At 34.0% G+C, this 22869-nt stretch overlaps 1 protein-coding gene across 5 annotated transcripts in view; it reads right to left on the reverse strand.

Annotated features, from left to right (window-relative positions):
* SSBP2 (single stranded DNA binding protein 2) overlaps positions 1-22869 on the reverse strand; it is a 302711-nt gene that overhangs the window by 19071 nt on the left and 260771 nt on the right. For all 5 annotated transcript variants that reach the window (XM_049866960.1, XM_049866967.1, XM_049866977.1 and 2 more), the window contains 5 exons: positions 20187-20235; positions 9650-9685; positions 7747-7801; positions 4114-4184; positions 733-811 (listed from right to left, as the gene is read on the reverse strand). In XM_049866960.1, coding sequence (XP_049722917.1) covers positions 733-811; positions 4114-4184; positions 7747-7801; positions 9650-9685; positions 20187-20235 — 290 coding nt within the window. The remainder of the gene's footprint in view (positions 1-732; positions 812-4113; positions 4185-7746; positions 7802-9649; positions 9686-20186; positions 20236-22869) is intronic.

Genomic DNA, 22869 nt, shown 5'->3' on the forward strand with positions numbered 1-22869 from the left:
TTTGGTTACTGCTTAACCACTACCACCAGGGCTCCTTTAAATATATACAAACATAAAAGAAACGCCTTCTTTTTGGTTTTGCGTTCAACCTCCCTATACATACGGTGTATCTGCCAGTTCCTCTATTTCTTACTATTGGAAATGTTTCATTTCCCTTGCAGGTATTTGGCTTCATTTGCTATGAGGCCATCATTTATGAAGTATGTTTTCAATCATTAAAGTCATACTACTTGAAATCAGCTTTATCATGTATACAAAGTGAGTAGGCTCATCTACAGAGGAATCATTCAGATTATCCAGAATATTATTACCAATATTATTTAAAAGAGAGATAACTACCAAAATGCAGAAATCCCCTGAGACTGTGTCTATAGACTTCTGGAGGCAAAGAAACAAGCTGGGAGGACTACAGTCTTCTAGGCCAGGCATGCATTACATATGCCCAAAGCACGAATGTTTCCTTTACCATGAAACACTGCCAGTCACAGAGTGACAAGTTAAAGTAAATACCTTTGAATACGAGGGAGGCTAAAGCAATTCTCACATTTCCCATTTTAATGGTTTCCATTCATCTTAACCAATTACAGAGATTAACCAACCATCAGTCTGAAGTAAAAGGTGAAGCATTCAAAATGAAATGCTCTACGTGGAAAAACTTTGCAGCCATCTGCTACATAGAATTAACTCTTTTGCTCTGAATTTATTACTAAACATCAAATTTAACATCCTTACCTAAAGAGCCATTCATGTGATGTGACTCCATTCCTCCTAAGCCACCCATTGGACCATCTGACCCAGGGCCCATTGGAAACTATTTAAAAAATGAAGAAATGACTGTGATCACATTGAAAACAATGGCTTATCTCAATGTTACAGTATTTACCTTTAACACTGTTAAGACATTTTCACAATTTATTTTCACTTTCAATTTATGGAAATTTTTCCCAGACTTTTTTCATTCCACCTTGCAGATTCTCTCACTGGATTGATCCACCTTCTTCATCCCATCTTCTTTATGCTCCAGCTTTCTAGGCTAACCCTCATTATATCCCAATTTTTCTTCTTCAGATATGCTCCACTTGAAAGCCCATATATCCCGGTGCAAATGAAGAGATAACTATTCTACGACACTGACAAATTTGGCTGTTAGAAACCAAAGGTGGTTCCTAAGAAGCAGCTAAAGGTGTTGGCTCTTTAATAAGAACAATTCAACATCATTATGCCAACATTCACATTTTTCTGAGCAGATGATATATCTTTGTTCAAATGGATCATAATAAATAATTTCATCTTACAGGTTAAATACAGTTAGCTCCTTAGGGATAGCTGAGTATAACTAATTCTTCTTGGCAGTCTCAATTAAGTCAATTCGATGACAACCAGATATTCTATAGCAGTTATATTAAAGTTTTTCTAAAGCAGTGGAATCCTATTTTTTAATGAAATTTTACATTAGATGCCCAGTATAAAACCGATGTGAATAGATGTACTGTGGTAGAACTGATGGCAGAGAGCCCCTTCCCTTCCCACTGAGTCTTTCCCTCATCTCCCTGGAATACTTCTGAGTATATTCAGAGCCTAGTTCAAAGAGAAGTTCTATTGTTACTACCTTACTTTTACGGTGAAGACAAGTCTACTGAAAACACTTGCTAAAAAATTTTCATGCCAAAAGTGTCTCTTCCATGCCTTATGGTACAGACTGTTAAATCTGGTGTGTGTATGTGTATACTGCAGTGGTGGTTACTAATCATACAGGCTTTTGGGGAAGAAAAAAAATTGCCCCAAGCAGGCAACCCTCCAACTTCTCTGTGGAAATAAGATGGCCCTCCATCACTGTGAGCATATAAACCACATGCTTATAAATGTTCTCAAGAGAACGACAATTTTGTTGCCCAAACGTGACTATCTAAAAGCACATGAGTTGCTTTTCAGTAAACAATTTGAAATATGTATGCTTCAATGATAATGCAAGAAGATTAACTTTGAACCAACTACTGTTATTCAACTTTTGCCAGAAGCATAGTTTATTTAGGTCTGGGTTGAGACTCTGGTGCCATTAGCCTGTGAACTTCCTTGGATCTGACCCTTTTTTCTGGACCCCCAGGGAGTTTTAAAAGACACTACGACTATGTGTATGTATGCTTGGTCAGTTTAGCACTTAAACCTGCAAGGTTGGCCCGGAAAAGGCTCTTGCTTTTTCTACCTCTCGTTTAGATAAATGACATTTGAAATGTTGACATGTTCGTCTTCTACTTTTCTTGGATCTCTTATCTTTGTATCAAGTTGGAGAATCAGAATGGAACATACTGGGATCAGTTTAGCTGCCCACAGAAATCAGGGCTTCAAACCGGTTCATTCTGATTAGGACTCCTGCTGAGACTTTGCATTTTCACTCCAGATATACTGAATGAGAGTCTACATTTTAACAAGATCTTCCGGTGATTCTTACGTGTAATAAAATTTGAGAAACACTCCTCTACTAGTGGTTCTCAGATTTGGTGCCTAACCAGCAGTATTAGCATTGCCTGAGAACTTGTTAGAAATGCAAATTCTCAGCAGGGGTTCGAGCCAGTTCAAAGCCCTGACAGAAATGTCTTCAGCTCTATGTGCTCTTGGTTTCCTCCGTCCTTCCTTCTTCTCTTTCAAATATTACCAAGTTTTACGATACAAAATTGTAGTATGAAGAGCTTTTCTGTATCTTTTGCAGCACTTCTAAAGACATTATTCATTATCATATTCACTGTGCCTTTTCATATCCAAAATGCCTTTAAGACAGTGTTATTGTGTGACATCGAGTTGATTCCAACTCAGTGATCCTATATGACACAGCAGCATTGTCCCACAGGAGCAGATCGTTAGGTCTTTTCTCCCATGAAGCCGCTGGGTCGGTTCAAACCACCAACCTTTCAGTTAGAAGTAGAGCACTTAACCATTGTACCACCAGGGTTCCTTTTCTAGATATTAGTGATTAGAAAGTCTCTTTTTCTTGAAAAACAATTGTATAAAAAGAATTGTGATAATTAAAGGTAGTATTGTCTAAAAGAAATATGCAAATCAAAAATGTGAGCTACACAAGTAAATTCAGATTTCTAGTAGTGATCGTTTCATAATAAAAACAGGTGAAACTAATCTTAATAATATTTTATTAACTCAATATAAAAAAGTTATCATTTCAACATGTAATCAATGTAAAATTTCAATGAAATGTTTCACATTTTTTTAATACTAAGTCTTCAAAAAAATTCTGTATTTTATATTTACAGCACATCTCAATCTGGACTAGCTATTTTTATATCTCAAGTATCCAATAGCCACATGTGGTTTTGGCTACCATATTGGACAGAACTGATCTAATGTTTCCCTTTGTTGTCTTCATTGCTAGGAAACTCAGTTATAATTATTTCATTGCTGGTTTTTGGTGTATTTATGGCAATTCCTTATATGTCTTCTGATTCTTCTTTAAGTCAACCTATATTTTTTTTATATAGATATGTATTTGTGTATAAGCTGTTTTAAATATTCTTTTTGTTGGCAGGTAGGTCTTTATATCATAGATAAATAAAATATTATTTCACTATAAACTTCTGTGAAAAAATCATGACCATGTGTTTTATTAACATCCAAATTCTCACTGTAGAACTGCCTCAGTTCCATATTTAAACTCCAGATGATTTCCTAGTCTATAGAAAAACATGCATATCCAATTTCATACTTTATTATCAGGATCCAAAAACATAGATGATCACATTAAGTAAAATTTAGTGATGCTAAAAATGAGGTTAACCTAAGTGATTACATATTACTCATCATTTTTGAATAGTCAGTACTAATCATTAAGTATTCTTTGGAAAATAAGACTAGAAACCAACATTTTATAGATGATTAGGCTCAGTTTTACATTTACATTCAATCAATATAAAAATATTGTTATATTGTTATATATATTATGTATTATGTTTTTTCAGCCCAGAGTATAAACTTTTTTTTTTTTTTGCTATTATCCAATAAGCTTCTGGAAAATAAAATACACAGTTTCGATAATAGCCTGGATAAGGAATTTACTTAAAGCTTCAAAGTCTTCAAAAATAAAACAAAACAAAAAGTCATATTTACATTAGGTCTGTTAGGTCCAGGAGGTACTGCATTCATTAAAGTATACATATTGTCTCCAGAGTTGGTTGAATCTAAAACAAAATATTATTTAATTAATATCTTTCTTTATAATCTACTCCCAAGTAAGTCATCAAAAAGATTTAATAAATAAAGCATATCTGGATACATATCCATACTGATAGCTGCAGAACTTGAAATGGTCTTACTAATAATACTCAAAAAAAAATACCTGGCAGTCATTTTCCAATTCAAGAAATACCATTCAGTACATTAGGTATGTGATAAGAATAATAATCACCTGAATAATTCAGGTAAAAAGGGATATTACTTAAAAAACCTAAAAAGTTACAGGAAAGCTTTTATGTTTTTAAAAACATGGATGCTTTTAGAATTCCTACTTAAGCAAGGATATCTATACATATAACAAAAATCTTTTAAAATTCAGATTTAGTAGCTCTGGATTTCTCATTATTTCCTTAGGTTTTCTATACACCAATATAGCTAATAATTAGTAAAAGCTGGTGACGTATCTGGCTTAACACAAACAGAAAGAGATTGAAAGGAGACTATGCAATTAGAATAAAAAACTCTCTTATTTGAGGTAAAACTCAGCTTTCTCCAGAATGAGTTTTGATAATTTTTTTTTATTCATTTAATTCTTGATTTATTATTAAAAAATAAGTGTAAAGCATATGAATATAAACGTGTTTTTAACATTTTAGCATTTCATGTCTATTAGTTAATTCTCAATAAATCTCTGAGCATATAGGTGTTCTTATAATGGAAAACCTAGAGTGAAAGGCTGGCTATTTTACATTGAGGAAACATTAATTATAAGACATAGCTTTCTATATTTTATAATTACACAGATTTCTTAAACATAATGCATTACGGCATCTTTTTTTTTTTTTAATGTGTTTCAGAATGTACTGAACAAGGCAGAGATAAAAACCATTTGCTTTCTCATGGCAGTAACTAAAGAATGGGGGATAGGAATTACTTTTTCTCTTATGTGTGATTACTTATTAGACTTAAAAAGTTTACTATTATTATTTTTGAGTATACCATTTACAGAGTAGGTTAGATGCCATTTGTAGGTTATCTGGAAACAGTGATCCATAAATCTAAATATTATTTTTTCATTTTTAGATTAATATTATATTGTTGAAAAGCTGACATGCCCACCACAGGCTGACCCCTATTTGTTTATACTAATTAAGGTCCTAACCTACATTTGTGGCCCTAATTCTTTTTATATCTGTTTTGTACATTATATTCCTGTGAACCCAGGACATTTGCTCTTTCCAGTGTATACCTTTTGCAACCCCATATTTTCTTGCTCTTTTTTCATCCAAGCATGTTCTGCCTCATCTTCACCTACTGAAATTCTACTCACTATTCAAGGCCAATTTCAAATGCCACCTCTTAGATGAAGTTTTTTTTTTTTTTCCCTTGACATTTCAAAGTGCACAGGAGCTCCCTCATCGTTGAACGTTGGTTTGCATTACAGTTAATATTTTATCTGTCTATTTTCCCCTCCCTGCTTCCAATTAGGTTATAATAAGCTCATTGAGAGAAGCAAAAGGACCTTCAGTTGTTCATCTTGCACATGGCAGACAATAAATATCTGTTAGCTTTAACTAATGGATTAGTCTCTATGCCACAAAAAGTTATCTTTCAAAAAAACTAGGATTGCTTTTTGAACATAGAAAATCTTCAAATGGTTTTTAACTTTATTAGCTTTACTCTTGGTGAAAGGAAAATGAGCTGAATGAATATTTAACATGCTGAAAGAAAAATAAATTTATCATTTTTAACACCAACCAAGAATATAACCTGATCTGAAAAACAAAAGCAAAACAAACAAAAACATTGAAAGGAATGAAGTTGGTATTTTCACCAGAGATTTTCTAGTCTGGCTTCCCTTTACATATAGAAAAAATTTATAATAAAGTGGATTTTCTTGGGGTGGGGGAGTGGTTGGCGTCATATCACCAGAGTGACTGTGATAAAGGATTAGTACATAAAAGAACACGCAAAAAGGCTTGGAAGATACACTGGTGCCAATTCCTGGCTTGAAAGGGAGAAATTATCAGACTACCTACAATGTTTAGTATTACTCCAAAAAGATTTTTTTTAGGCTTATAGTGAAACATTTACTAATCACATGTTAGCTTTGTAAATTACAGAATAATATACAGGAATGCAAATGTGGGTAAGATGAGCAGTTCTGTTCCATTTCCAATGAAGATGCTCTGAGGGCAGAGAACCATGAAATATTTATAGCTCTAGTCCAAGGAGTTGGTGAAGCAAAGGAGAATTTTGCATTCATTATGAAATTCATACTTTTTTTCTAAATTTAAAACATTCAACTTAAAATTTATTATTTATTGGCATAATTAATGATACTTACTTTCAAGCTTCTCTATATCTTGGATTCAACAAACCAAGTAAGAACATGTGAATTTAACAGTAAAATACAATTAAAATTTTTTTCTAATTACAAAAATAATCGTCACTATGAGTCAGAATTGACTTGACAGTAACGGGTTTGTCTTTGTTTTATAAAAAGCTTTTAAAATTAAACAAAGAGAACTAAATAAAAAATACCTAATTTATTTCATCATCCAGAAGTAATCACTGATCAAGTTTTAGCTTAAATTATTTCTAGTTTCCAGATTTCTGTGTTATATGTATTTAAAATAAAATTGTGATCATATTGTATTGAATTACGAGCATTTTTTCCTCTGTCATTAAAAATTCTTTGAAAATAATGTTAATGGCTACATTATATTCTATCAATTCCATAAATGATTTATCTAATAATTCTTTTATAATTAGATTAGGTATGAATTAGGTATTTCACTATTGACTATAATAAATGTGTACCCTTATTCTATATAAAGGATTGTGTCTCTGATCATCTTCAGTAGTAGAATTATAGGGTCAATTGAGTATGAACCTTTTCATGGCTCTTAATGCATGTTGCCTGGACACTTTCTAGGGAGGCTGTGCTGATGTAAACTTCTACCATTAGAAGTATTTAAAATTATTATATAAAATGACTAAGGAAATATTAAAGTATATTCTAGTTTAGAACATTTTAAAAAAGCCTTTCTCACTACACAGTAGATTGAATAGTTAGCTAATAAACACCTACAGACATGTAGGATAAATAAGACCATAAGCCCATCTATCTATCTTAGTAAGGTGATAGATGTGATGGGTTTGATTTGCTATTTGAAACCTAATGGATCCATACATTTCATGTTTTACTCATGTAGAATTTTTCTAAGTTGTAAGATTTGGATATGTTGACTGTCTTCCTTAGTCTCAAGGAATCTTTTAGTTTGAATTACTAGTCAACAGTATGAATTATTGGGTAATTCATACAAATCAATATAGTTTTCACGTTAAGTATGTTATTCATACAATAAGAATTTGCCATATGCTTAAAGCAACTGGACAATAGTTCTTAAAGAGCAATATTTCTTTCTACTTGCCTCCTCTATTCTACTTCTTTAACCATCATGAAATAATGAATGCTATTAACCTCCTTCCAAATACAATTTCTGTATTATGTGATCTTATTCTAATGATCAAATGCCCGCAAGACTAGTTTGATTACAATACCTGCTGGACTAGGCATGATGGGTGTTCCTGGTGGCCCTCCACCTCCTGGAGGACCCTAAATAATTATATAAAGTTTCAGCATAAATAAGGCATTTCATTAAACAATGTAACAAAAAACAAAAGGTTAAGACTTATCTCTGTGATCCAATTTGAAAATAACAGACAAAATATATTTTCTCCATAATTAATTTTCTTTGAATGCCTAATCATTTCAATATTATTCAAAACATAATTTAGCTTAAATATATTGAGATTGTTTTGACAAGTTTCCAAAAACAATGAGACCATAACACTAATTTATTATTCACGACTTAATCACATCAGATATAATGAGGTTAAGGAGAAACCATTTAACAGAGTCTTTACAAATCCATAAAGTAGAAATAATTCACGTGTGTCTGTGATTTAGTTTACTGTAATTTTCTTACTTTTTTGTATACTGGTTTATATAAAAACTGAAAACCAAAAGATATTCTCTTAGAGATTCATATATTTGAAAATACATGGATGCTCCTTGCTCCTTCTGACTATCAGCATCAATTTCAGCACCTCTGGAACACTGTACCTTCAGCTGTCACATATATTAGAAATGAGAGCAATGCTGACTAATGCTGTGGCTCACTAAGGCTGCAGCTACACAATCCAAATGAAATGGAAATCAGGTAATTCTAAAGTTAATTCAATTATTTCCAACAACCAAAATGGATAATTCAGTCAATGGGATTTAGAATTTAAATTATTCAGATGCTCTATGTACAGTGATCAAATTAACTATTAAATGGCTACACTTGCTTCAGTCTGACTGCACAGATACAGCCTACCAATTATTTCAAATAGTACACATATTTACTATTTAATAAATAAGTTAAATTTCCTTTCAAACAAGTGTCTGTTATTTCACAAAAACATGTATCAGGCTTATTCTTAAGTGGCTTTAAAAATATGTTAAAATGCTTTTTAAAAACTTTGTAAAAAAATTTCTGACTTTCATTTTTGATTCATAGGAGACATAAAAAGAAGTTAGACTTTCTTAAGTGTCCATAGCTTAAAGAAACCCTGAGCACTAAGTTCACAGGTCCAAATCAACAGTGTCCTTTTCATTATGATGATAAAAATACTTTTTACTGAAGATAAAATATTCACCAATATTCTTCTCAAGCACTCCATTTTCCCCACTCCAGTTAGTCACAAATCTCCAAAAATTCCCTTAGGAAATATTTTCCTTTTTACTACTTTATCCTTGCTTTTCTGTTATGTATTTCCCTGTAAGTATTGTAACAAAACTTCCCCTATGGTGGCCCTGAGATGTAGCAAGGATTAAAATATAATGAAGGTTAAAAGACCATTTGCAAATTCAAGAGACTGTGTAAAACTTGCGAAACATGACTTCAGGTGTATACAAATTATTGGAAAAATTTAACATGTGCAAGAAAATACGTATTTTGAATTTCTAAGGATGACGAAACCCTAGAAGGTTCCCCCCAAATTACTAGTCATTATTCTGCTGTCTAATTCACTTTGTGATTGGGAGAAAGTTTAATGTCTTCTTAGACGTTGTGTGGGGAAAGTGGTGTAGGGGAGGGGGGTATAGATTATTCTTCTGGAGAACTGCAAATTCAAGCACATCATTGTGTAACTGGGGATGACTCTCTTCACGATTGGACAGAGTGTACTGTACTAGTTACAGAAACATATGCTGAAGTAAAACACAGTGCTTAGGGTAATTCTGGCCAGATTGATAACTGTTTCACTAATGAACATCAACATATGTACTGAGGTTGGCAGATGAATTCACTTCTTGGCCAATACACAGGGGCTCTTCATAACATCTGGACGACTATTTCATTGCTTAAATAAAACGTAACATCAATTCTTATGAGCAAACAAACCCAAATGTACTTACTACATAATTCCCAGGAGATGCTGAGGAGTATGGTATCTGGAACATGAACAGGATGGGAAAAAAAAAAATTGATTTATGTGGCAGTATGGAGACTGACCTAAAATGAATTTATTTCCTGACTTTTATCAAGTCTTAAAATGTATCCCACAGATGATAAAGAAGAAGGGTATTTATATCTGTTTGAGTGCTAGACAACGGGACAATTGCAATATTATCTTGGATTTACAAAACAGGAGAACAAATTTTAGTCAAGAGTAGGTTAGAATTACAAATTCACATTATATTGGTTTCACAGCAGTTGTACTCACTGCTCAATACCAATGACACTTCTTCTGTAATTACAAAGATATGTATTAAAGCAGCTAAAAACTAGAAGTCTTCAAATAGGAGTAGGCTTTAGAGACACAACCTCTAGCCTGTGCGCATTTTGGGAAGCATTATTTTTTTTTTAAAGACAGGTTTCAGGCTACTACATTCATGCAGTATGGGTCAATACTTGATATACAGACCTCATCTTCCACACCCCCTTTCTATTTAGCTAATAGGAAATAATATAATGAACAAAGAAGAGGCTGTCAACATGAGTCCTCAAAGACTACTGATCTGTGGGAATCAGACACAGTAACAATTTCATCTTTCCCTTCAAATCGAGCTTTTACCAAGCTCTTTTCTAGAGATTAAAGGTAGAAATACCACATCTTCTGATAACTAAAAAAAAATTAGAAACTGAAAAACATACATATAAAATTAAGCCCTTGAATATAAATATTAACAGAGAAAGTTGAATCCAAGTATTTTCTTTTTTCACATAAGCTTACTTACATGAAGACTCTGCTCATACAGAAGAGATATTTTTGCCTTGTTCTGAAAAAAGCCAATCAATTACTGTCTACTTAGATGAGCCTGACATCCAGGGCCAGAGTAAAACCTTTATTGTAGTGAAAAGATTATAGGCCTGTACCCTAAACCGTCCCTCCACTCCAACATTTGGCATATAAATAAACAAAAATAATATGAAATCATAAAGTAAGCGTAAGAAAAGTCGAACAAAGTTATGATTTTTTGATGATAAATAATACTTAGATGCTTTTTGGGAAATATTTAAGGTTAAATTATTTGAAAAGCTTTTCTCCTCATTGTTTTGCATCCTTGCTTTGCCTCAAGCACAGACCATATGTTTCTGAAGCCCCTGTTTCATCTGCCTATGAGTAAGTCAACACTGCAGATGGCCATTATGGAAGTACCTAGCATCACTAGTGATAGGGACTACTTCCATTGTAAGTACTGAGATCTCTATGGCAGTGAACATTTACTTGACTGTGAGTGAACACCACCTTGTTCTCTTGTGCCCCTTTCAGTTCATGATCCACCATGCATCCTCTGCTTCTCATTATTTGAAACATGTGCATCTGCCTCTCCAAATCACCAACCTGTCTACTGGCTCCTAGGACCAACTTTCATCTCCCTATTACTTTAGCACTTGGCTCATGTTCTTCTGCCTCTCTTTATTGCCCACCGTATTCTTAAGCAACTTCAAGATACATTTTGACCACCCTTTAGGTCTTTGAAATTTACAGTTCTTTGCCTTCCTTTACAACACACTTTCCTTTCTTTCATTTATGACTTTGTCCGCCTCCTAGAAATGTTTACACTGAGATCTTTATTTAGCATCTCCTGTTCTTCTGAACTCCCTTGCGAAATATCTTTCTAATTTCTTATGACACAAACATTATATTCCAACCAGAATCTTTTCCCATTAAATGCTTAATTCATTAGTTCCCTACTAATTTTCTCCTAGTTAAATTGCGTTTGTTCCTTTACCATGCCACTTTTGGCATTTTATTTCTCTCTCTCCAGTATCTTAAATTCCCTATCCTAAAACCTCCTTTGTTAATTTCCATCTCCTAGATCACCACCAGCTACCTTTTTTTTTATTGTACAGCAGTGATTTCCTGAAAGGAAACATCAAACAGGGGTGACAAAGTCCAAAATACAATCATGCTCTCCAACTTCAAATCAGTCTTTACTAATATCTAAGTGTTTTGGGGCTCAGTCTTCACCAAAGCCCTGAGGTACAGTGGTATGCTGGTAAACCCAGTAACCTTCGGGAAAAACAAAAACTGATTTGAATAGCATTTGCCAGTTTTTGTGGTATAAATATGCTCACCATGACAGACTCAAGCTATCAACAGTTTAACAACCAGCTCACAAAATTCCTGAATATTTAACACTTGACTCTTGCGAGCTAGCTCCAGTGGTGATTCTACCTTCCTGAGTTAATACTTTGCCCTCCTGTCACAGATAAAACCATCAAATTCTTCCTATGCCTTCATCTTTAGTTCATCACTTCACTGTTGTAAAATTTAAATTTGCATTCATTCATTCCAGAGGAAAAAAAAACTTTTTTTTTTCCAAAGCTAGTCCCTTTCTCCTAAGTCCTTGCTCCTTTTGTATTTTTAATTTTTCCCTCTTCATGGCTTCTTCAAACACACTTCAATACAATAAATTTTTAAAATACTTAAAAAAAATTGTTGCCTCATCTAGTTATTCAGTTTCTTTCCATTCTTGCCTGGTCGAACTCTTTAATTTCGGCTTATATTCAATGTTTCTACTTTATATTCTTCCATGTCCTCATTAAAAATCGGCCTTTGGCTCCTAACCTAAGTACTGAATCTGCACTCTTGAAAGTTACCAGCAGGATTTGACAGCCTAGTGTGAGAGGCATGAAATATAAAAATGTAGATAGAAGAACTACTGTGTGGGTACAGAGGACATATTTCAGCTGGGAAACTCGGACTTAAAGAGAGTAGGCATCCCCCAGAAAGACATAGAAGGATCAGCATAAAAAGAAAAAGAAACGTGTATTCCATAGTTTATTTGGGAAATGGTATATTATTGGATATAGCTACCGCAGTGTGGGGCATATGGGAGGTGTGGTAATCAATGAGGCTATGGTAAGGCTGTTAATGAATTTATATCGCAGAAAATATTAAGTCACAGGTGTTAGTTATGTTCAAATTTATGTTTTAGTAAGATAACTCTGGAGGCAACATGGAATATGAACACAAGTTAGGAGGCTACTGCAAAAAGTTCAGGCAAAAGATGATAAAGGAGTGGTCTAGGCAGTGATGATCAGGATAAGCAGACCAAAGAGAATTTGAGAGACATTTCACAGATAGACTTGACAGGGCTTGGTTTTGAGACTGTTCACCAACTTAGCCTTAGAGGAAAGTTCCAGTCAACAGAAATGGATAGACTGAAGATTCTTTCAGAAGGGTGAATGAGCAATATATGCAAAGAAGTAACAAGAGGTGGAATAAAGAGAACAGATAGTAGGGTCAGCATTGAAAAGAAAAAAAAAAAAATTCTTGTTCTGAGATAAGAGGGAAGAAACATCAGCAAAGGTCTCAATATTGCAGGTGAAGGGTAGACTCAGAAGGAATTTGAGTCTAATGGTCTTGTTTTTTTTTTTTTTGTCTGTAAAATATGAGACTATTTCAGCTGACAGAGAAATGACCAATGATAAGATAGGAACACAATGAGAATAATAAGGAATTGTAACAGCCTCTGAAGAGAGAAGGAAAGGTAGCTGACCAAGGAAGGGTAAAAAAAAAAAAAAAAGCCTGAAGTTGAACATGGTAGATTTGAATTACAATATAACATGCAATAGAAATATGCAATAGGCAAGAACAGACGAAGGTATTCTACAAATACTTCAAAATTCAACATCCCAAAAACACTGCCTACCTTCTAAACCTGCTTCTTTCTCCTGTGCTCCTAGCTCAGTTAATGTTATCGAAAGACTGTATTTAAAGAATATTACCTTCAACTTCTTCCTTTTCTTTATTTCCAGATTCAACCGATGACCAAGTGTTTTTGATTCTGTCTGTGAAATGTCTCTCCTCTTTTATTGCTACTCCACCTCACTCTGATTACATTTTATGAGACCTATTACTATAACTTCCTAATTTTGTTTCCTTATTGTATTCATTTTATACATTATCTTCCTACACAGCTCCCTTTCACACAAATAATAATAAAAGCCAGATTTCTCAGTATTCAAAGCCCTGTACACATTGTGGTCCCCTTTTTCTTTTTTCAGGTTTATTTCCCTCTATGCCTTCCCAACGAAACCTTGGTGGTGTAGTGGTTAAGTGCTACAGCTGCTAACCAAAAGGTCGGCAGTTCAAATCCACCAGGCGCTCCTTGGAAACTCTATGAGGTGGTTCTACTCTGTCCTATAGGGTCACTGTGAGTTGGAATCGACTCAATGGCAAGGGGTTTGCTTTTAGTTTATGCCTTCCCAAACAATATATCCTACCAGTCACTAACAGTCTAATCATTTTTCCTCGTTCTCTACATTTTTTACAAGTTCCTCTCTACTTCTAATGTCTAGATTCTTCCAGATATAATTAATCTCCTCCTCCCCCCATCCCTATCCAATATGAAATGTCCATTAAGGTGAAAATGAAGATGTACAAGATAAAGCAGAATAATAATATTTTAGAGCTAGAACAAACTTGCATTTGAAAGATAAGAAAATGAAGGGTCATAGATATTATCTGGCTAAACTAAACATGTAATTCAAGAGGTGTAACAAGAATCCAAATATTTTGAAATAATATGACTCCTAGTACCTATGGCTGTGGTGCTAGAGAAGAGAGGCTGGAGATGTTTTTGTTTCTTTTAAATGATTATTAACAGTTAAACAGCTTTCTTTAATACTGATGTTTGTTGTTGTTGTTGGGTGCCATTGAGTTGATTCCGACTCACAGTGACTCCATGTGACAGAGCAGAACTTCCTCACGGGATTTTCGTGGCTGTCATCTTTATGTAGGCAGATTGAGTGCTTAACCATCTGTGCTACCAGGGGGTCCTTTTGTGAAGTTTAAAATGACCTTATAAACACTGGTTTATTAGGACATTATCTGTGCCAGTGAAAATACTACTTTTTCGTCCTCTTAAAAAAAAGAGCATCTATTTTTAGTGAGTAGAGCATTTTTAGAGTAAGATATTTGTATTCCCTTAGGTTCAACCACTGTAAGAGATCCCAGTTTTTTTTTTTTTTCCTTAAAGGTGTTTCCTCTGCTTCTCGCCTGTGGAGTTAGTGAGTTGATGAATACAACATTATATTGAACATTTGCTGTTTTGCCTACTAAATAGCCCTTATTCTGTTAACAATTCCTTGGATTTTCTTTGGTGAACCATACCTCCCTTATTTTTACTCCATATGGCTTGAGATGGGGGTCAGGAAGTAGGCATGTGACATAGGCCTGGCCAATAGAACAATGTATGCCCCAGTCAGAACTGGTTGATGAATGAGCACGTGACACAAGCTAAGCAAATTCACTTCAGTTGGAGTCATTCCCAATACCTTTATTTAAATGATAAAGAGCTGTGCTCTTTTGTTCTCAACTGGGAGCTGTGAAGATATAAATCTGGAGCTTCTTACAGCATTTTTGACATTGCAAATGAAACAAAGGTAAGCGATGGACAGAAACTAGGTCCTGATAACATTATTTGAGCCCTTGTGCCCAAAGCAAAATTTATAGAATATTTTTACTTATATGCTTAATCCTTGGCTATCCACAATTTGTGGTAAACCACATTGTGTAGAAGTATTTTGATAAAAAATATATTCTGTATCCTTCCACATGTCTGGAGAGACATCTTTAAGGGCAAATTCATGAATTCAGAACAAAACATGTAATTTGTAATTTAACTCTGAGCATTACATGATTGGTCTCAGACTCTTATTTAAAAGTTTATTTACAAATTCTCCAATTCTGTATTTTTCCTTTTTCAAAGGAAACTGTGCATTTGAGTTTAGCTATACAGCACATTCTAGTCATTAAGTAGCAAGCACTTTTTATTGAAAATACCTTAATTTTCTGCATCTGTAGACATTTTTTATTACAAGAGACTGAAAACCTATCAAATCATACTCATACTGTAAAAGGATATTACTGGATTACGTACCTGAAGAATTCAGATGTAAACAACAAAACAAAACAAACAACCACAGGCCTCTTACTTTCAGAGAAGTGAGTTATGAATACAGAAAAAAGGCTAGAATGCGCTCTGTGGTGGTGGACTGAAATGAATATATCAGTGCAAACTCATGTTTTAACACATATAGAAAGGTAGAACAGAAAGGTATAGATGTGTGTGTCTACATACATCTATTTCCTAGTTTTGTTTGTTGAGAGAGCCTAGGAACCATGTCATTCCAAAAGCAAAACACATATTTAGTACCCAGGCCTTGGGTTCTAAATGCTTTGCTACACTAAAAGGAGCCAGGCTCTTTACAGAAATGACTGTTTCCAGGGATGAGGCTGGAAAAATATAAGATGATCTTCAAGGTACTCAAAGATTAATGGCAACATGTCAAAAAGGCAAAGGATCTGGTTTGAAGGGGTTCCCACTGGCCAAATCTGTGGCAATTTGAGCATCAAAAACTCACTGAACAAAATAAAAACCCAATGGTGCCCAGCTATCACCACCTACCACCTTGACTAGGATTACAACAGAGGGGCCCAGACAGAATGGGGAAAAACACTGTAGAACAAAAAATCAAATACACAAAAAAGACCAGACTTACTGGCCTGACGGAGACTGGAGGAACTCCTGAGGCTATGGCCCTAAGACACCCTTCCCAACTGGAAATGAAGCCAGAGACCATCTTTCAGTGAAACATAGACAGGCCCATAACATAAACAGCAACACTGAGAGAACATGCTTTTTAGGACAATCAATTACATGAGATCAAAAGGGCAACATTTGCCCAGAAGCAAAGGTGAGAAGGCAAAAAGGGGTAGAAAATCAGGAGAAAAGGAAAGGGCACCTAGGATGGAAATGTGGAGAGTGCTGACACATTGTGGGGAATGAATCCAAGGTCATGAATACTTTATGTACAAACTATTGAATGGGAAACTAATTTGCTCCAAAATTAGAAATAAAATAAAAACCCATGAGTCCATCTGATATAAATGAGTGAATGAATGAATAGGGAAGAAAGAAAACCTCTTTCTATAGTAGAAAGCCAACTAATAAATGAAGAAGGAAAGATAAAATTAAAAATATCCACGTGGCAACAAAAATAATAAAAAATTATTTGGGCAAGAATTATCAGTGATGCCAAAACTAGTGGATGAAAGTATGAGGAGGAAGAGGATATTTACTCTAGTCTCAAAGTATGTCTCCATAAGTTAATAATTACAAAGGCAAAATCAGTAATTCCACAGTGGAGAAGCCTGTCAAGCACTACCTTAACCAAGTGGTTAAAGTTAAAATTACCAATAACTGGACAGATCGTCATCATATGCCTCCTAAAATGATACACTGAGGAAAACGTAAAATTACTTCTGTGTTATTCCTGCCAAATAGGCATAACCTGAATCTAATATGAGGAACATCACACAAACCCAAACTATAGAACATTCTACAAAATAACTGGCTTGCATTCAACAAAATTGTAATGTAGAGAAAGATGACAAATCAAGGAACAGTTTCGATTAAAGGAGACAAAAGAGATATGACAGCTGAATCCAAAAAACGATCTTGAATTTTCTTTTGTTATAAAGGACATTACCGGGACAATTGACAAAATCTGGAAAAAAATCTATAAATTAGGAAACAGCATTATGTCAATGTTAGTTTCCTTATTTTGATCACTGTACTTTGGTTATGATAATATGTTTGTTTTTAGGAAACGCACACTGAAGTATTTAGGTATATAGGGTCATCATGTCTGCAACTTATACTCAAATGGTTCAGGGAAAAAATATGTGTGCAGAAAGAGAAAATAATTAAGCAAATGTGGTCAAATACTAACACTTGAGAAATCTGGGTAAAGAGTATATAGGAATTCTTTGTATTATTCCTGCAACTTTTCTGTAAATCTGAAGTTACTTCAGAATAAACACTTAAAAGAAATGAATACAGCAACTTGAAAACAGCAAAAACAAAACTAAACAAAATGAACAACTACTTTAATACACTTCTCTAAGGAGTCAGAGACTTAAGCTATTGATATGAAATGAAAAGTGTTTGTAATATTAAGTATGAAAAGGAAGTCTAAAAAGTGTGGAATTCATAATACAGATAAGTTGTTGCTACAACACAATCAATGATATTTGGGGGAAAAAATCCCTCCTGAATACTTTTTGCTCCTGTTTCAGAGACATTATATTTTTGCTAGAATGTTACTTTTTCTTGTTTTCCTAATAAATCATTTTCAGAGGGATGCTTTCTCTTTGCATATTCAGGATGACGTTCCCTTTCTCTTTCTGAAGAGAAAATGATTGGTCTCCCTCCCACTTCGTTCTCTATTTGCACACAGAGTGAGGTGAAACGTATCCAGATGTGGTGCATATTAACAGCTGGGGCTGTTTTCAGTGTTACTACCTGCTTACATGTGTGCTGGTCCAATATCAATTTCAGACTGGCTGTTGAATAACACTTTGATTGTACAGCTCCTAGCCTAATTCCGAATGTTTCCCAGGCTCTAGGATAATGCAGAGCTGCTGACCTGATAAAGCACATTCTTCTACTCACAGTGCTTGGCTCTATGAAATCCTGGAGAGATGGAGTAACTAACAAACCAAAACTCACCAGAATGCACTGCTACAGAGCTCTTCTGATTTCTGCCTTTAATACTCTTTACTTGGGTAATATACCTCTGAGTTACAATGCCCTATCTTCAGTATCAGCCCTGCCCATATTCTTAAGTGGACTTAGGGAGAAACAGTCTCTGAATGGGTACATAAAAGGCAGTACTAATGGGAATAGGCACTATGAGTCAGAATCGACTCGATGGCAGTGGGTTTGGTTTTGGTTTTTGATGGGAACAGGTAGTAGTGGGCATGACCTACACTCAGGCTGCCTGTGATGAACAGTGGAGAGATGGCTGGCTGAGCTCACAGTGAGGAAAGAGAAAAGGGTCTTCCTGTTTCTAGGTGGGAAGGCTTACATAGTTAAGGCCAGCCATCAATAGTACTTTTTAATTCAGTTTCTTCAGACATGCAGATAATGAAAACTCTTTCCAGATTCTGGCAATAGGAAGAATGTCAGTTTAAGTTTTCAGTTATTAAAAAAAAAAAAAATCCCCTACATTCTTAAGGGTATTTTAATAGGAAGTTGAAAGAAGCGTATCTTGAACCACTAGCCAGGTGTCATTTTAAAGTGAAATCTTGAATGACCTGGTGAAGGTCAATACCAAGAAGCAAAAAGAAACGTAAACTCTTCAAAAGCATATAAGCAAACTAAATGAATTTTGGAGAAGGTATTCATATTAAAACATATTATCTGGAAAAACAGTCACTTAGAAAGAAGATTCCTTGAAATGACAAAGTCCATTGAAGACACAAATGGAAGCAACATCATAATTCTGTCCACCCCAAATAATTTCATTCAATAGTTTAAACTCATTCAATAATTTTGTTCACTATTTAAATTGAAGAGGCAGGTAATATAAATTAGCAATGTTGTTGTTCTCCAAAAATATGATAGTTACCATCTATTTAATTGAGAAGAAATTTCTACCTTAGAATGGTATGACCAATGGATTTAGGATGATTCTTGCTATACCACACACACCTCACTTTTAATTTTCCTGAAGTTTAAATGAACCTTAATCAATGGATCAGTTTTATGTATATTTAGCATTAAACTGCCAACCAAGGAAGGTGCCTTTGTGCATATTAGTAAAAGACATCCCTGCTGGGAAGATGCCTATATGCTTCACAGGTGGAACAAGGTTGTATCTCAACCCCCTACTGACTCTTTTGGCCCAGGCCTCTTTGTGCAGTGCACAGACTACCCAAATGTATACAGTAGTCCTCTCCCATACTGAGGAACTCAAGGTTTCCAAGTCAAGAAAGAAAAACATCTCTAGGACCACATTAAAACTGATGGCTTAATTTTCAACTTGTACATATATTTATGTGACACTATTATGAAAAAAATATTTGGGTAGTCAAACCACTGCCAAAAAACATGTAAAGAAAATTCTCAGGTTTTCAGGCACATAAATGGAATGTCCTATGATGGCAATTTTGCTCACAGGCACAAGGCAAATGATGTGCACTTGCTTCCTGAAGCAGTGAGAGAGCAAGGCTTGGTGTAACTAGTACAGCAAACACAAACATCAAAACGTGGATTCCTCAGAGAGAATAATCTTACTGCAGACTTAGTGATTATATAATTATTGTAGACGTTCAAGCCATTTTTAGAATAAATATAGACCACTACATCCCTACTGCAGTATACTTAAACCACAATATTTCTGTATTTTTAAAGTCTGTTAATCTACACAGAATGCATGTCTATGTTAGACCTTCAAGTGAAATAAACTATATATTTTCAAGAAATATGTTATATCTTTCTGAAACTATATACAAACTTCTTTTTGAATGATTATTTTTAAAAAAGGTTAATGAAATTTATCATATCAACCCCAGTGCCATCGATTTCAAAAATAACTTTGTTATTGTTAAATATTACAAATTACACACAAAAAAATTCAAAATACACTCACTGAATTGGCATTTGTTGGGTTTGGCCAAGGTCTGCCACCACCTGGACCCCTGCAAGACAATATGATAAAATAAATTTTTTTTTAAATAATTTTTATTGTGCTTTAAGTGAAAGTTTACAAATCAAGTCAGCCTCTCACACAAAAACCCATATACACCCCGCCACACACTCCCAATTACTCTCCCCCTAATGAGACAGCCCACTCTCTCCCTCCACTCTCTCTTTTCGTGTCCATTTCACCAGCTTCTAACCCCCTTCACCCTCTCTTCTCCCCTCCGATAAAATAATTTTTAACCTATGCTTTGAATCCTTAACAATAAGCAATAACAAATCATAAAATACTAATATTCCTAATTCAGTTACCATGAAGTTCTAGTTCAGCACTGAAGTTATTTTTTACATTTATTTTCATAGTTTTTTAACTTCTAAAATCAAGTGTTTTTTTATTCCATTAAACAGGTTTCTTCCCAAATCAAAACACTCTTAGTAAGCTGACTTTTATTTTAATATTAAGTTTGGTTATTGTAATAAGCACTAAAAGTAGTAATCACAATAAAGCAGTAATTATAGCCATATATCTAAATCATTATAGAAACATACTTTTATAGAAAAAGCACTAATTATGAAATATAAACCATAATTTCTTATATCAATGTGTCAACTGTATCTGATTCAAAATGAAATTATTTAAAAAATACATGTGTGTATATATATATACATATATAAAATGTTTACTCATATCAAGTTACAAATAAATGTACATAACAGGGACATAAAAAGTAGCCTTTTTTTAAGAAAATCACATCTATACTTACAGAATATTATACATGTTACTTTACATATCTATATATTAATCTATCTGCCAGTGCCACTGATGATTTAGTTACTATAAAACAAAGAAATCACATTTCTTGTTTTCATAAGTTTAGGTCAAGACAGTGGCCAGTGTAATCTTGGAAAAAGTAGGAGGTAATGTATATCAATATTTTACCAGATTTTAGGGCAGAGGAGAAAGTTTTGTATTCTATAGCTTACAAAGATAGAAAGATTTTTTAAACAAAATAAATGTCCAATTAAATAAAAAAGGTCATTTGTCCTGAAGCTTTAGGACAAAGTACACCTGAACACATACTGCCTGACGACAAGCAGACTCCTGTCATTTGGTCCTCTGTAATTACGGTTATTCAAAATCCCCTCTTCTCTAATAACTAAAAAAACTAAGACAATGAAAAATTTTAATTAAAAGAAAAATTTTTTTTTCCCCTGGTTCTCATTCTAGAGACCTTACCTAAAGTTCTAAATGTTAGGTAAAAAACTTGTCCAACTTAGTTATTACATTACCCATGTTTGCTTGAATATTTAGAACTATTTTTAATTTTCTTTTGGGTTTCCTGAGGGGTGCAAACTGCATACAAAGACATGAATCCTGTCCTTAGACTCTATTAGGGATGCTAAAGTCGTGTTTTTCCCAGTTTGGCTTGAGGAATAGAAGGGGAAGGTAAGATTTCCAGAGGTAACTTGTTCAAAGTATCACATAGGGAGAAGGTGAGAGGAGTTTATGTTGTCTATGAAAACTGCTGCCTCTCCAAGATTGGCATTATATTAATTATTTTACAATTAGCTATGGGAATACTTTAGAAAGGTGATGTTACATGCAGGCGTCAATGCGCTCACGGACAGAAGCTAAACTAAAACATAGGATATGTGCTGATCATGCAAAACATTTGGTCAGTAAGACCTACCCACATGGTTTGTTTGATGATAAGTGAAACACGGTAGAGAAAAACAGAATATTGGGAAACATTTATCTTCAGACAACATAAAAATATACCATGTCCAAATCATGGCAAAAATTTGTATAAAATTATGTAGATAATGATCACATAAGTTTGAAATACTATGTTTAAAAAAAGACTGTATAAACAAAAAGTATTAAAATAATATAAAACAATAACATCTATGCATTCTGATTGTTTGATAAACACTAATATATGTATTTTGTATTCAACTGAATTATGTTATAATAGAATAAATATTAACAATTCGTATTGATAGATAAATTTCCCCCAACATTACCACCGTCTTTGAAACACAGTTTAAATTCACAAATAGCACTGAATGAAGCGGGGATTGTAACAGTGAGTACTTCTATTAGAACAACTATCTAAGCTCAGTAATTCCCACTTCTTTTGAGGCCATCAGAGTTATCAACAAAGTATTCTTAATTTTGAATAACAATTTCTATATAAATATAGTTTGATTAGAATCAGGGTAGCATCATTTAAACATAAAGAGAAAAATGGAATTTAAAAGAAGTCTGTATTTTTTGGTAAGGGTTTATGCGTATGATGAAATCAAAGCAACAATGACTACCAAAGGGGGAAAAAAACAAACACCAAAACAAATAAACAATATACAAACCTGATTAATTAATTCTTTAATTAATCCTAATTAATCCTTGATTAATTAATCCTTTCATTCCTCCTTGAAATAAAATTCACAGTTATTTAATTTCGAGATAATAACTACACAAACTTTATAGTTCTAGGGGACATTACATAAAGCAACAAGATTCTTGGAATCTTTTCCGACTCATAGTGACCCTATAAGGACAGAGTAGAACTGCCCCATAGGGTGTCCAAGGAGCACCTAGTGGATTCAAACTGCCGACCTTTCGGTTAGCA

The sequence above is a fragment of the Elephas maximus genome, chromosome 2 (assembly GCF_024166365.1).
Source record: "Elephas maximus indicus isolate mEleMax1 chromosome 2, mEleMax1 primary haplotype, whole genome shotgun sequence".
Taxonomy (NCBI): domain Eukaryota; kingdom Metazoa; phylum Chordata; class Mammalia; order Proboscidea; family Elephantidae; genus Elephas; species Elephas maximus.